The sequence below is a fragment of the Macrobrachium nipponense genome, chromosome 22, assembly GCF_015104395.2.
Source record: "Macrobrachium nipponense isolate FS-2020 chromosome 22, ASM1510439v2, whole genome shotgun sequence".
Lineage (NCBI taxonomy): Eukaryota > Metazoa > Arthropoda > Malacostraca > Decapoda > Palaemonidae > Macrobrachium > Macrobrachium nipponense.
In genome coordinates this window covers 48,069,367-48,084,310 of record NC_087213.1, presented here as the reverse complement: position 1 = coordinate 48,084,310, position 14,944 = coordinate 48,069,367, and the positions used below count along the sequence as shown (strand labels likewise).

Here is a 14,944-nt window from a genome sequence, read left to right as displayed (position 1 = left end):
CTCTGAGACAAGCACTGAATAAGTTGCAAGTTTCTTGAAGAGGAATCTTGACTACGTTTATTTCACGATATTGCATTTACCATTGATCGAGCTACGCTTGAGCATTACTGTTGATTTGATCATGATATTAATGCTTTGAGATACTTTAGTGTTGATGACCTAACTGTATGCTTGCATTGCTTTTCATGTGATTGCAGTTGCCATGATGTACCCTGCAATATCTGTTGCATTGATGCCATATTCAAACTGCTTTTTGATATGATCCTGTTTATGGTGAAATTATATCCTTCGATTGCTCAAAATGGTCCACAATACATCATTTTTTTTAAGAAGACAACAACGGTAGGAATTGAAGGCACTGGAATTATATTACAAACCAGAAATCAACTTGTGTTTACCTTAAATCTCGCTGGTGGTCGCCTAAAGCAGAGACGAGAACTAACCTAGCATTCTTATATAACCCCTATACACATTTGGCCAAACATGCAAATTAACTTATTTAAGATACTTAGCTGGTACGACGTCTTCAGGAAGATAAATACACCTAATTACATAATATAACTAATACGGAATGGCAATGCTCGCCACTATTGGGATCCAAGAACGTCCCCTAAATTGCCATGTGTGCACAGTAACCCGGACCACAGCACATTACCCCAACATTAAGGCGGGAAAAAAAGTGGAGGGAAACTCGTCGCATTTGTGAAATACGGGCGAAAAAATATCACTTATAATTAAAAATAATTAATAATCATTAATTAGTATATCACAAAATCTAAAGCAAAGTTAATGGTAAAGAAATTAACACCTTTTCTTTTCATGAAAATGAAGATTAAATGTGTCATTTTATGACATTTTCGGGCCAAGCCAAAAAAAAAATTAAGCAACAAAAAAGGGTGATTTCTCGCATAAGAATGAACTTAACTTACAGAGCTCCTTGTTTTATGAGCTCTCTCCTCTCTAGTGTAGCTCTAGTTTTGCTAGCATGTTGAGGACGTGGTTCAATCATTTGACCAGGGGGATGAGGCATTTCAGAACTAGGAACATCAGTGTTCACATTATCATCCAGATTACCTATAAGTTCCTCATTCACTGGTTCACTAACCTCTAAAGGTACAAGCTTTTCAACTGTTCGTGTACTGACATGACCTTTGCAGTGCACATCTGACTACTTCTGAATCAGGTCGAAGTTCAACAATTCTACCTAAAGGCCACTCACTTCTTGGACCAAAATAACATCCCCAACTTTAAGATTATTCAATTCCCTAGCTCTATCAGAACCATAATGACGTTCTCTTAAGGAAATTATATATTCATTCTTCCAGACCTTCTCAAACTTGGAAATGATACAAGACAATAAGGAAAATTGCTTATTCAATTGATCGTGGTCCATGTAAGTAGGATCAGATTCATCCGCTAAAACTACTGGTGGCATAGCTTCAATCGATCTGCCATATAGGAGATGTGAAGGTGACAAGGGTTCTGGAGACATTCTATCACTGCTGATATAGGTGAGCGGTCTATTATTAACATGAGATTGATTCTCAACAACCACAGTCTGAAGTTTATCTAAACTGACTCTTTTATGATACAAAACCTTTTGCAAACAATTCTTAACTACCTTAATCATCCTCTCATAAAAGCCACATTGCCAAGGTGCTCTGGCAGCGATGAATTTCCAAACAATACCACAATTACTAAAATATTCTCTTATTGGAGATGGCTACATATTTCCTCAAGAAACTTGGCAGTTGCTTTAAAGTTTGTCCCATTATCTGATATTATTTGTTTGGGAACAGATCAGTTGCCACAAAACCGACGAAAAATTAATAAGAATGATTCTGCTGTCATATCTAAAGCCACATCTAGGTGAACTGCTCTTGTAGCTGTACAAGTAAACAAGCAGCTATAAACCTTCCTTGGCTCATTATCTTCAGTCTTTGTAATGACAATAGGCCCAGAATAATCAACACCTACATTCTCAAATGGTCTGTTCAAAACAACTCTATGTAAAGGTAAAGAAGGGGGACCAGGGTAAACACAGGGTTTACCTTCAACTTTCCTACAAAGAACACATTTTCTAATCACTTTGCGTACTGCTTGTCCTCCCTTGGGAATCCAAAGTTGTCGACGAATAGTAGCAAGTTTCCTGTACTCCTCTATGTAAATTATACCTATGTGCCTTTAAAATGAAAAGGTTAGTTAAATATTCTCCCGGTGGAACTAGTACAGGGTATTTGGAATTCACAGCAATCTCAGCATGCTGGAGGCGACCTCTTGACCTCATCAGTCCAATGGATGGATCAAAATACAGACCTAAGTCCTTAATCAAATCAGAACATTCCACAGACAAGCTATGTGGTTTCTGCAAAAGATCATACAAGCTCTTAAATTCAATAGGATCAGGATTCACAGAATAAAACAGCCAAGAAAAAGTTTCTTTAATCTTAGTAAGTTGATATCTCAGCCAATAAATTGCTGGATCTGGTAAAGTTATCTTTGACACTCGATTTGGTGATATCTTGAGTAACAATTTTTTCAGAAACTGAAATACATATTTTGTTATCATGAAAATCTTCTCCAGAGATGAACATTCTCTAACTTCAAATAAACATTCAACCTTAACTGGATCAATTTGTCTCTGAGCTATTATCTCGTAAACAACAACTTCATCCTTTTGACTTGGCCACAAACTTTCACATGGTAGCCAAGAAGGACCTTTAAACCATAAAGAATTTGACACTAAGTCTTTAACTTCAACTCCACGAGTCACTAAGTCAACAGGATTTTCTCCAGTAGATACATGAAATATTTGATAATTGGCTGACACTTCTCTGATCTCAACCACCCTGTTCTTGACATAAGTAATTTTGCAATTTTCATTTCTGACCCATTGAATAGCAGCCTCATTATCAGACCAAATCACAGTTCTTGAAATATTAATATCGCTTAAAATTTTGTGAATGTAGTTAGCTAATTTAGTTCCTAACCAAATTGATGTCAGTTCCAATTGTGGAAGAGTTTTTGTTTTAAGGGGATCAACCTTAGCTTTTGCCATAACAAGGTTACTTTCTCCATTTCCTACCAAATAGGCTGCACAACCATAAGCTTTGGTCGAGCTGTCACAAAATATGTGCAAAACACAGTTTACTCCTTGAGTTGCAACTTTGTGAGGTACTGAAAATTCACTAAGTGCCTTGAACTCTTCATATAATTCCATCCAACTACTTAAAAATTCTTCACCTAATGGATCATTCCAGGAGACATTAGTCCTCCAAGCAGCTTGAATAAGGATTTTACCCCTTATGATTACTGGACAATGGAATCCTAGTGGATCAAAAACCGTTGAGACCAAACTAAGTAAATTGTGTTTTGTGATTACTTCAGGTACAAGTATTTTAGCCGACTTCAGACTAAGCATGTCTGAGTTGACATCCCAATTCAATCCAAGAACTGAAGTAGTGGTAGGAACAACATAACCACTGTTATCTTCTTCAATTTTAGTTTTAAGTTTCTCATTGTTAGTTACCCAAGTCCTGAGTGGCATCTTGGCACTCCTCAGTTGCTTGTCAGCCTCGGCATAAAATTCTAACAATTCTATTTCATTAGACCTACGACCCTGAAGATTATCAACATAAAAGGATTTGGCAATCAAATTCTTGAAGGGGCTACCTGACCTACTCAAATGATAGTCAAGTGTTGCCATCAACAAAATTGGAGATGATGTGCTACCAAACAGCACACTAGCAAATCTATAAGTCTAAACCTGCTTCTGGGTTCTGCGGATCTCGGAACCACAGACACCTGACAAAATCTTGATCAACATTCTGCAGGCCTACCCACAAAAAGGCCTTGCTAATGTCTGCACGAAATGCAAAATCATTGACTCTAAACTTTAACAAAACATCACCTAACTTCTCTGTCAGGGAGGGTCCTTTGATTAAACAATCATTGAGAGAAGGATTATCCTTTCCATTTCGAGCACTGCAATTATACATTATCCTTAAGGGGGTAGTGTCTGAATCTTTAAGCACCCCATGATGCGGAATATAATGTATATTAGCACCAGCTACTGCATCAGGAACTTTCTCAATAAATTTCTGTTTAAACTGATCCTGGATGATATTATGGTATGCATCCAAACGTCCAGGAACCTTAGATAAATTTTTCCTTAATGTATACACTTAACCTAAAGCCATTCTATAGTTGTTGGGCAAAAGAGGGCAATTTTCTTTCCGGGGAAGACGAATAAAATACTGTCCATTTTGATACTCAACATTACTGACATACCTTTAGTAGACACAATCATTTTCTACAGATGGGGCAGTTGGATTGATGCCTATCAATTCTAATTCCCATAATTTATGAACCTGTTTATTATTCTCTTCAATTAAATCACTAACAAGAGGAGGAGAAATATTAGCAGTTAACCTGCAAACAACATTTGTCTTAACAGAAGTTTCCAGGTTATTGGAGAATTGTGAGGAAATCTTACCAAATGGAATGTAACCACCAGGTGTCTCACAATCTAACACCTTCATACTTGGTAACACCACCAACAAAATCAGCACAATAATCAGAACCCACCATTAATTCAATCCCTGAGACAGTGTCGGATGAATTTTCATCTGCAGTTTTAATCCCTTTACCCTGCAGCGTTTGATAAACCTTATGCATGCCTGGTGCAGATATACTACCAGGTAACTCATCCACAATTACAACTCTCATCATCTTAATCCTCCTACCTAAAGAAAGTAGAGGTGTCACAATATCAAATTGCCCCTCCTTTGGCTGGGACTGAAAACCTTGCAAAACAAGTTGTTGACTCTCAACAGTCTTTAGCTGTAGTGCCGTAGCTAACTTGGAAGTAATAAATGAAATCTGCGATCCAGGATCGAAAAAGCAGTGAACATACTGTGACTTGGAATTATCATTATTAGATACCTTGACCTGAGCCATGGCTAAAGCAGAAGAATATTTGGGCCCAGCACTCTGTACTTGAAAATTGCCCTCTTTTTAACTTCCATGTTTGTAGTACTGTTAACTTGCTTTTCTGACTTTACAGTACCATCTGATTTCACCTCACTTTGCAACTTGCCTCCAAAATTGCTGTAGCAAAAAACTTAATTATGATTAGTCTTATTGCAGACAAAGCATTTAACAGGCTGCAAACACCTGACATTATGCTTATTTCTTAAACATCTAGAACACTGTCCCATATCTATCAGCCTACTTCTTCGGGAAGTTCCATCGGCATACTTTGAGCATCGTCTGGCTCTGTGACTATCTGATGAACACAATAAACATTGGTTTATAGAGGATGTTGCTTCAATTGAATAAGTTCCAATCTGAGTCTTATCTGTAAATACCTGCCGTGTCTGGTTGAAGGATTTCACTTTATCTCTAACTTGAGATTTGCCACTATCCTGTGGAAATTTATCATTATCAAGACTGTAATTTGCCACTGTTTGGCATCCTATCAAGAAATTCAAGGTGGTCGGCAAGACCTGTGCTGATTTGATCACCCGTAAAATATTTAGTCTGAAATTTCTGAAATATGAACATCTCTGCCTCTGTAGGCAACTTGCTCTGTAACAGAACAGCAATAAGCCAATGGGAAGACTGTAAATCAGTAACATAGTGTTGAAGAGTCTTCATAATTCTTTCAAAAGCCACCTTAAACTGCTCCAATTCCTTAGCAGTATTCTTAGGCTTAACCATATTGAACAACTGAAGCACTAATGTCTAATGTTTGTTTTACTTTCTCTGGGTTAGCAAATCTATCTTGCAAAGCTGCAATAGCATCATCATAGTCTTGGTCTGTGACCTGAATTCCTGAGACAACTAACAATGCTTTACCTTTCAAACAGGACTCAAGGTGTGTCATTTTCAATACCTTGTCCATATCCTTACGATCATGAACTAATGAACAGAAACTGTCCCACCAAGTTTGCCATTCTTCTACCCTTCCATCAAAGCTGTTAATCTTTACTTCAGGTAAACGTACCCTGGCACTCTGTTGTGTTGGAACAGGATTGGAAATTCCAGGAACTGCACTCTGTGGTTGATCTAAAACATCTAATAATTTATTGGTCTCTGTATAATACAAAACTTCATATTGAGCATGATTCTTCTCAAGTGCATCAAACTCATCCTTACTCAAAGATTTGTTCCAACGCTTTTGTAACGTTTCCACGTTGGATTTTACAGTCATCAAAGTTGGACTAGCTACACGAATAGCTGCTGTAGCACTATGTAGCACTCTAGTAACAGCTCCCTTGAACCCATTAAGCGAGCAATCAGTAATCTTGAAATTTGCCATGATACAAATTAACGAAATATGATTCACTAGCAAATTGTAACTTCAATATGGATCATAAATAAATTTCAGATACTTGTCAGCAACAGCAAATTGCTAGCTGTAAAATAATCAAATCAGTAGGCAAACCAAGAGCTAAAACTAAGAGGCTAAACAAGCCAAACCAAAAGGCTAACAAAGCCAACAGCAAAGGTGACCATACAGTCAAAATGGGCTAAAAGCCAAATGCAAAGGCTGTTACAAATAGCCAAACCACAAGGCTAACAAAGCCAACAGCAAAACTCTCACCATACAGTCAAAATGGGCTAAAAGCCAAATACAAAGGCTGTTACAAATAGCCAAAAACCTTAGATTAGCAAAGCCAACGGCAAAAGATTGGCCATACAGTCAAAATGGGCTGAAAGCCAAATACAAAGGCTATCACAAAAAGCCAAAAACCTTAGGCTAGCAAAGGCAAATTCCACAAATAAATGTGCAGCTGACAACATAGTTCAAATAAGGTTAGGCTCAAACTCAATAGGCCACCCTAAATAAACTGTAATACACAAATACACTAACTTGGAGATAAATGTTAACATGAATTCCAAAATGGTTACCTAATACCCAGATTCCCAAAATTTTGTCTACTCAGTACAACCCAGAAAACAAATAAATATGCCTTACAGTAATAATGTAACAAATTTCGGTAGATCTAGTGTACCTATCCGCGGCGGCCCAGAGTATGGCAGTTGCGGTTTTTCTATGCAGTTTTACCTCCTGAACAAGAATTTGAAGCAATATTTATTCGGACGACTCTACATTTACCTTTGAACTCTATCCTACGGTAAAGGGGATCCCCATTGGGAACCGGGGTTTTGGGTGGGGACAAAACCCCAACTCTATCCTACGGTAAGGGGGACCCCCAGTGGGAACCGGGGTTTTGGGTGGGGAGAAACCACTTGGGGGGAGTTTTTGCCGTGTTATTGTGGTATTTCCCACATTTATCCCTTTTAAAAACACGAAATACAGGCGGAAATAAGAGATAACAAAACTAGCGATAGTGGAGCCGTTCCACATCCATATTCATCTACTACTACTACTACCACAACACTGAATCCTACTACGCATGCGCTAATGCTACTGCGCATGCGCTAACTGTAAGGGAGCTTTTGGCCTAAACTCAGACTTCTTAGTGAGGAAACAAATGGGGGTTTACAGGGGGGATACATGTATTTAGCCAAACACGTTACAGTATGACCCCTACATTGCTACCGGACTGAGTGAAGGATTGGGTGGTAACAGGGTTCCCAGATTTGGCAGTTTCTCACCAAATTTGGCTTTTTTTCCTAATTTGGTGGGTAAAAATTCACTTTGGCTGGTTAGTGGTATTTTGGCTGGTTTTCAAAAACTTTCTATTTGAGCTAAACAGTGATCCCACGTTTGAGGAATCTCTCCCCAGATTGGGAATTTTTGAAGGTTTTCAGGAAAATCTGGGGAATTTGAATAGGTTTTCAGTAAAAACTTGGTAACATTTAAGCAAAATATGTAGATGGAATAAAAATAAAAATCACACACACACCAGACGACCACAAAACAGGCCGCCGGATTCTCAGAGAACGAGCCTCATTTCAAAATTTCAATTCATTCTCGTTTTTTTTCCTGTATTCTTATATTAGTTTATATTATCTAACTAAAACTATGATGCCGCTATACAAGCATATATATGATAAAAAATATGCATTTATAAAGATAAATATAACGCACATATATTTGCCGGTTATTTGGGTTAGTTTGGATTTCCATTTGGCGGGATTTTGGCTGGTTTCATGGTAGACTTTGGCTGGTTGGTAGTGGTGTCATCTGGGAACCCTGGCTGGTAACCATACGTTGAGTTACATAACAGCATTTACCTAATTTGTTTATTAAACATGTTATGTGAATTCTAGTGTTTATTCCTTTTCCTTTTTCCATAGTATTTGTATAATAACTGTTTTGAAATATCCCCACCTAATCATTTTCACCCTATATAAATTGAAATTTATGTTATAATGAGGACACACACCTAAAATGCCTACGTGTTGATATAGAACTCAGTTTTAGGACGTTTCGATACCTACCTACCTACCTACCTGTTACGTGAAATTGCACATTGCGTTGCATATTACATACACACTCCCTATATCATTTATACACAAGTCAATCCCTCCCCTTTCCAGTATTCACGACTGGCTCTTTACGTTACACCATTTACAATGCATTTCTCACCGATACCAATACCTAGATTAGTTTGCCATTATTATTATAAAACCTACATTTAAATATATAGTTTGCCATTATTATTATAAAACCTACATTTAAATATATTCCATTATACAGTTTTACAGACATTACAATTTACACCTCCCTTCCAGTTTCCTTACTATTATGCAGTTATGTATGGTTACTTTTAACATTTTAGAACACTTATCTAAGTCCCTTCGCTTTGCGAAAGACTTTTTTTGTTTTCTCCTTACGACTGTCATTCGTAAGTATTTCTGGTTCCTCCCATCTCCTTGGGATATCTTAGTAGAGTGGTTCTTCTTAACTAAAGGAGAGGATTCAAACAGATAAGTTGAACAGATATAACAACTTTATTCTGTAACTCCATACTAAGATGTGCAGATCGGTCGGGAGACCGATATGTTTGAGGGCTGGCACGGAACTGCCATTCTAAAGCATCACGTCGATAGCGGAACATTAGCTATCTCAGCGATTCATATAAAAACATACGTAGTCCGCCGGCTCGGAAGTTACAAGTTTCCGGCGTAGGTTAACAGGTCAACCGCTTCCCATGGAAGTTGTTGTGCAAAGTTATCATTAATATAAAATGTTGACAACGCACAGAGCTAAACCAGGCTACTGCAGACAGCGCATAGCGTAATCTAGATCTGCTTTGGTCACGTAGGACCCTCCTAATGCCATGACCTTAGGTCATGGGTTTTTATTTACAGATACTGTAACCTGAAATAATGTATTTATTACATTAGGCTCGGACTGCTACCTATTCAAGCCTTGAATAACAAAAGTTACTTTAAACATTGTTTCATAGGAGCGTGCTCGTAACATACGTCTAGGTATAAACATAATAAGTGATTAAATGCATAAAAAGGTTCTGTTACATACCCTTTTTGACATATTCATAAACAAAGATACATGCATGGAAAATCTAGATCCATGTTTGGTAATAATAATGATTAGGTACCCAAAAATAATGAAAAGGTAAAAATCAAAAGATTAACATGTATACATGATTAATATGATAATAAGTAACCTGATTAAGAATAGTGGTTACTACAGAGATTATAGCATGATCATGGATAATTGTTAAAGAGTACTTGTCACTCTTTGTAATAGATAAATATAATTGTACAATGGTATAATAGTATATCTGTGTAATTGTGCACAGATGCAATATATAGGGCTGGTATATTTTATTAGGTGCCCGAAAAATACCTATAGGAGTATATTAATGTATAATATTGGGCTATGATATTTTATTAGGAAAAACGGATGTCATCGAGCATCAAATAAGGCTCAAGGACAAACAGAAAGTAATCTATGTACCTTCGTACCGACTTCCTATGAAATTTCAGAATGAGATAACAGAGGAAGTAGGTAAAATGCTAAAGGAAGGAGTCATTAGGAAATCAAACAGCCCTTATAATTTTCCGTTAATAGTAGTACCGAAAAAAGATCGAACTTGGCGGATATGCGTCGATTTTCGTCGTTTAAATGAAGAAACAATCCCTGACAGATTCCCAGTACCATGTACTGATGATATCCTATCTCTACTAGGTCAGAACAAATATTTCACCAGCTTAGACCTACTAAAGGGATTTCATCAGATTCCGTTGGAACAAGAGAGTATCCCATACACTGCCTTCAGCACAGCCAGGGGACATTATGAATTTTTGCATATGCCTTTTGGTTTACGTTGTGCTCCCATAACTTTTACTCGTATGATAAACATTGTGTTTGGAGACTTGTTAGGAGATATCCTACATGCCTACATGGACGACCTAGTAATCTTTTCCAACACATTAGAAGAACATTTACGTAAATTAGAGTTAGTGCTACAAAGACTAAGGCAGCATAATTTAAGGGTAAAGATAAGTAAGTGTGAATTTTTTAAAACAGAACTAGTCTATTTAGGTTTCACGGTTTCTAGTGAAGGTCTTAAAGTCGTCCATGATAAGGTGTCGGCTATCTGTAACTTTCCGATACCTACTAACGTCAAGGGAATACAGCAATTTTTAGGCTGTAGTGGCTATTATCGCCGCTTTATACGCAACTACTCAATCATAGCCGCTCCCCTAACCGATCTTATAAAAAAGGGCGTAGATTTCATATGGTCTGAAATTCATCAACAGGCGTTCGATAAATTGAAAGATGAACTGTGTAGTTCTCCTATCTTGAAATTTCCTGACTTCGGTAAGGAATTTTTCATAGCAAACAGACGCCTCAGACCTAGGAGTAGGTGGGGTATTGCTTCAACAATATGATAAACAGTTTTTCCCTATAGCTTTTTATTCACGTAAACTGAGACCTTCCGAAAGTAAATATGCAGTAATAAACAAGGAAGGGCTCGCTATTGTTAATTCACTCGTGCATTTTAAATTCATAATATACGGTTATCCCGTCAAGGTTCTCACTGATCATAAGGCCCTAACCGACTTCTTTAAAGGCTTTAGTCACAGCCCTAAGCGAACTCGGTGGCACATGATCATCCAGGACTTTGGCGCGAGGATCGGGTATTCACCTGGGAAAGCAAATATCATTGCTGACGCATTATCACGCAACCCCTCTTCATCTTGTACCGAGCCATTAGCTGAATTAATAGATATCTCAACCTCCGCGCCCATTGTTAAAACTATATCTGAACAGGAAGATCTGGGCTGGAGTGCTGAACTATTACAGACAGAACAAAGAAAAGATCCGCAAATAGAAAAAATCATCATTGCATTAAACGGAAATCCAAAGGAAAAGGAATACATAAAGTATAAGCAGCAGAATTATATCATAAAGGATAATATCCTGTGTAGATCCGTGACGAGGAAAACCCGCAACACACCGCAGTTGAATAACAACCAGGTGGTGGTACCTATCTCACTCATACCCACTGTCTTAAAATGGTTGCATGAAAATCCACTGCATGGACACCCGGGTTATTCCTTAATGTCACAGAAAGTCAAATCCTTATTTTATTGGCATACGATGCTTACAGATATAAAAAAGCACATAGCAAATTGTCGCACTTGTCAAGAATACAAAGGGCACACGAAGACACCTGTCAGCCTAGGGGCTTACCCCGTGCCAAATCAACCCTTTGAAAGAGTACATTTAGATTTATTAACAGGATTTTACGAGTCAGACAGAGGAAATAAGCACCTCCTAGTAATTATAGATGCTTTGACTCGATATACAGAACTTATAGCGCTTAAAACAAAAACCGCGGTCGAGTGCGCTAGGAAGTTTTACGAGTGCTACATTTGTAAACATGGAATTCCACACATCATTATATCAGACTCGGGCGGGGAGTTCAATAATCATTTCCTTAACTCCTTGTGCGAATTCCTTTGTATAAAGAAAATCAATACCATGATCTATCACCAGAGTCTAATGGGCTAGTGGAAAGGGTAAATCGTAAGGTTTTAAACATTTTAAGGGTCACCTTAGGGGGGGCAGACCCCAACTGGGACATTGCCATACCTGCGGTACTAAGCACACTTAATCACTCGTATCATGTGTCTATTAAAATGACACTGCACGAGGCACTGTACGGTATCCCGGCTAGAACGCCTTTCCACATCCTAACGCCTACAACTAATTTATCAAATCCTCTAAAGGATGTTATGGATGCAAGCATAAGTCGATATAATATACTTCGTAAGAATCTAGAAGAAGCACAAATAATAATGAAAAAAAAATCATGATAAAATAGCTAAGCCAACTAGAACATATGCCGTGGGCGATCAGGTATACATACAAGTATACGTACGTAAAGGTTTAAATTATAAACTGACACCTAAGTTTGAAGGCCCGTTTAACATTTTAGAAAATTTAACGGCCAATAGATTTAGGGTTCAAAATGTATCAAAATCCCACCGCTGCCACCAGTCTAAGTCCCTTCGCTTTGCGAAAGACTTTTTTTGTTTTCTCCTTACGACTGTCATTCGTAAGTATTTCTGGTTCCATCCGTAGTGGAAAAAACATCATGATATTTAGTTAAAAGATTCAAAAATTTCTGCTGAATTTCTTCTTCTTGAATGTCCTTATTGATTTTGTTCTTTATAGATTGCAAAAGGGATTCATCCGCAACTGATTGAGCGTGATTTATCTCAGCTACGGTAAGAATGCGATGTTTATAAACTTCTGCATCCAAGATATGTTGATTTTTGTGGATTACTAAAGTGGTATTCAAATGATTACAGACTTCGATGTGACATTGTTGTTGTGAGCCGATTGTATAAATGGCTTGTGTGACGGATAATCCGTGTGTTTTCAGAGTTTCGGAAAGGATTAACGTTTCAGATCCTGGCAAGGTTCTCTTTACACGCACTAATATGTTCGAAGTTACGTTAGGCTCGAGAGTTTGCGTGCAAGTTGATATTACGGGTGAGCGAGAGTCTGTTGGGTTGCCTGTATTATTTCTTGGTTCATGAGACAGGTGATTGGTTCTGTAATGTAAGTGACAACCCTGTCTGTCTCTTTATTATCTAAAACTGATTTTAGGGTATTAGAAGACTTATAGAATTTCCCTTTGATATACACGCCGTGTTTTGCAGGTGCTAAGATAATATTTTGAGTGCCCATAGACGGGTATCCGATAATTACTGCGGGATACATATTAATGTTTTGTACAACGATAAAGGTATCAGCAAACGTGCGCTTACCGACCTTGTACTGTACATGAGTTACTCCTACAACATTTAATTCATTATTCCCTATGCCTGAGAGCCTTATTCCGGACTTCTCTATAGGGAAATTTGAAAAGAGTAAATGATGAGTCCTTAAATCATGATATTACGTGGACTACCAGAATCAAAGAACAAAGTGAATGACTTATGGTCCAAATTTACTGCATGTAAGGTTGGTCGCAACTCGTTTTGACTAATAATTGCATGAATTTGTTGCAAATCTACGGGAACCTGCACAGATTTTTTGGATTCGGCCATGTGTTTCATAGGAAAATCAATTACCTCACAATGATCTGATAAATGATTAAACTGATTATTTGATACAAAAGATGTTGATATTGATGACCAACATCGCCCTCTCCCCCTTGGAGTGAACTACGTGGTATTGTTTTGTTTATCACACCTTGAAAATTCGCTTGCCCTTGCAAGTTCTGGCTAGACGGCCCAGGAACAGAGGTACCTGAAGCACGATTGTTTGTTTCTGCTGTTGTGCAGAATTTCCGTTTGGTTGTTTCTTTTTATAGTACTGAGGACCCTTCTTTTTATTTGCACTGGCAACTGGTTGCGTGTTTGTAGCATTCTGCTGTTGATTCCTCGAGTAGCAACGGTTATATGAATGAGTGGAACTATTATGTATTGAACAAAACGCGTCCGACAGTCTGAAATCATGTGACCTGGTCGTTTACAGTTATAACAAACCATCCCTGCAACTTGATTATTATTATGTACCACGTTTACTTGTTGTGGCTTGTTCTCATTTTTTGCAAAAACTTGAATGAGCGAAGGATCTAGGTCGGTACATTTAGACATGTGTTTTTTGATTTTGTTGTTTATACACATCTAATTCCGTACTGTTGGGCTGCAATTTTTTGTCAAAACACCGCACTAACGCTTCAGGCAACATTGCAGTGATACTCGTAAGGTAGATCAAACGGATAAAATCTTTCACGTTGATTTTGGCACTCGTAACCCACCCGGAGTTACTTAAACTAACTTGATATTCATTTAGCCGGTTGGCAATTAGCGCCGCCGCTCGACAACATTAAGCTGAGTCATGGAGGCTTGGTTAAGGATATTTCTCAATGCCAATACTACATCTAAAGCCTCTTCACCCCCGTACACGGCACGTAATCTGATTTTGAACTCGTCCCATGTAAGTGCCTCTTGGAAAGAAACCCCCTTAGATAAGCACTTGCGTCTACCTTTAGCAAAGTCTATGAAGCTTTTGGCCTCCTGTAATTGTACTGCTGGGTCTGTGATGCTTTTTGCATTTAAATGAGCGTCTACAGATGAGATCCATGCCTCAACATTTTGAGGCAGGAACCCATTGACCCGACCTTGAAAAGGGACAATTGCTGACCTCGTCTGCGCTCACGAGAGTCACCACATTGGGGTTGCCAGTCGGAGGAGTTGCCATTTCCACTTTCACTTTTTTCTTTTATCACTTCTATTCCTTGCGATCCTATCAAAATATCTATAAGAGTACACTCGACCACTACGTAAACGCATATGCAATGTACTGTATAAATGTGTTATAATAATAGGAAAATCCCCCAAAAGATACAAAAATACAGATAATTTGATAAAATATTATACGGAGAATTCTTGCAAGAAACGATTAGCAACAACGAGAAGAGAAAAAAAATAATCTGCGGGCGAGAACTCGTAGTTGAAGATTGATTCTGTAATG

General features: G+C 38.0%; 1 protein-coding gene across 1 annotated transcript; it reads right to left on the bottom strand.

Moving 5' to 3' along the window:
• Positions 1-2,080: 2,080 nt before the first annotated feature.
• Positions 2,081-3,706, bottom strand: LOC135198264 (uncharacterized). The gene has a single exon (XM_064225833.1). The coding sequence runs from the start codon at positions 3,704-3,706 to the stop codon at positions 2,081-2,083; it is 1,626 nt and encodes a 541-aa protein (XP_064081903.1).
• Positions 3,707-14,944: the final 11,238 nt, after the last annotated feature.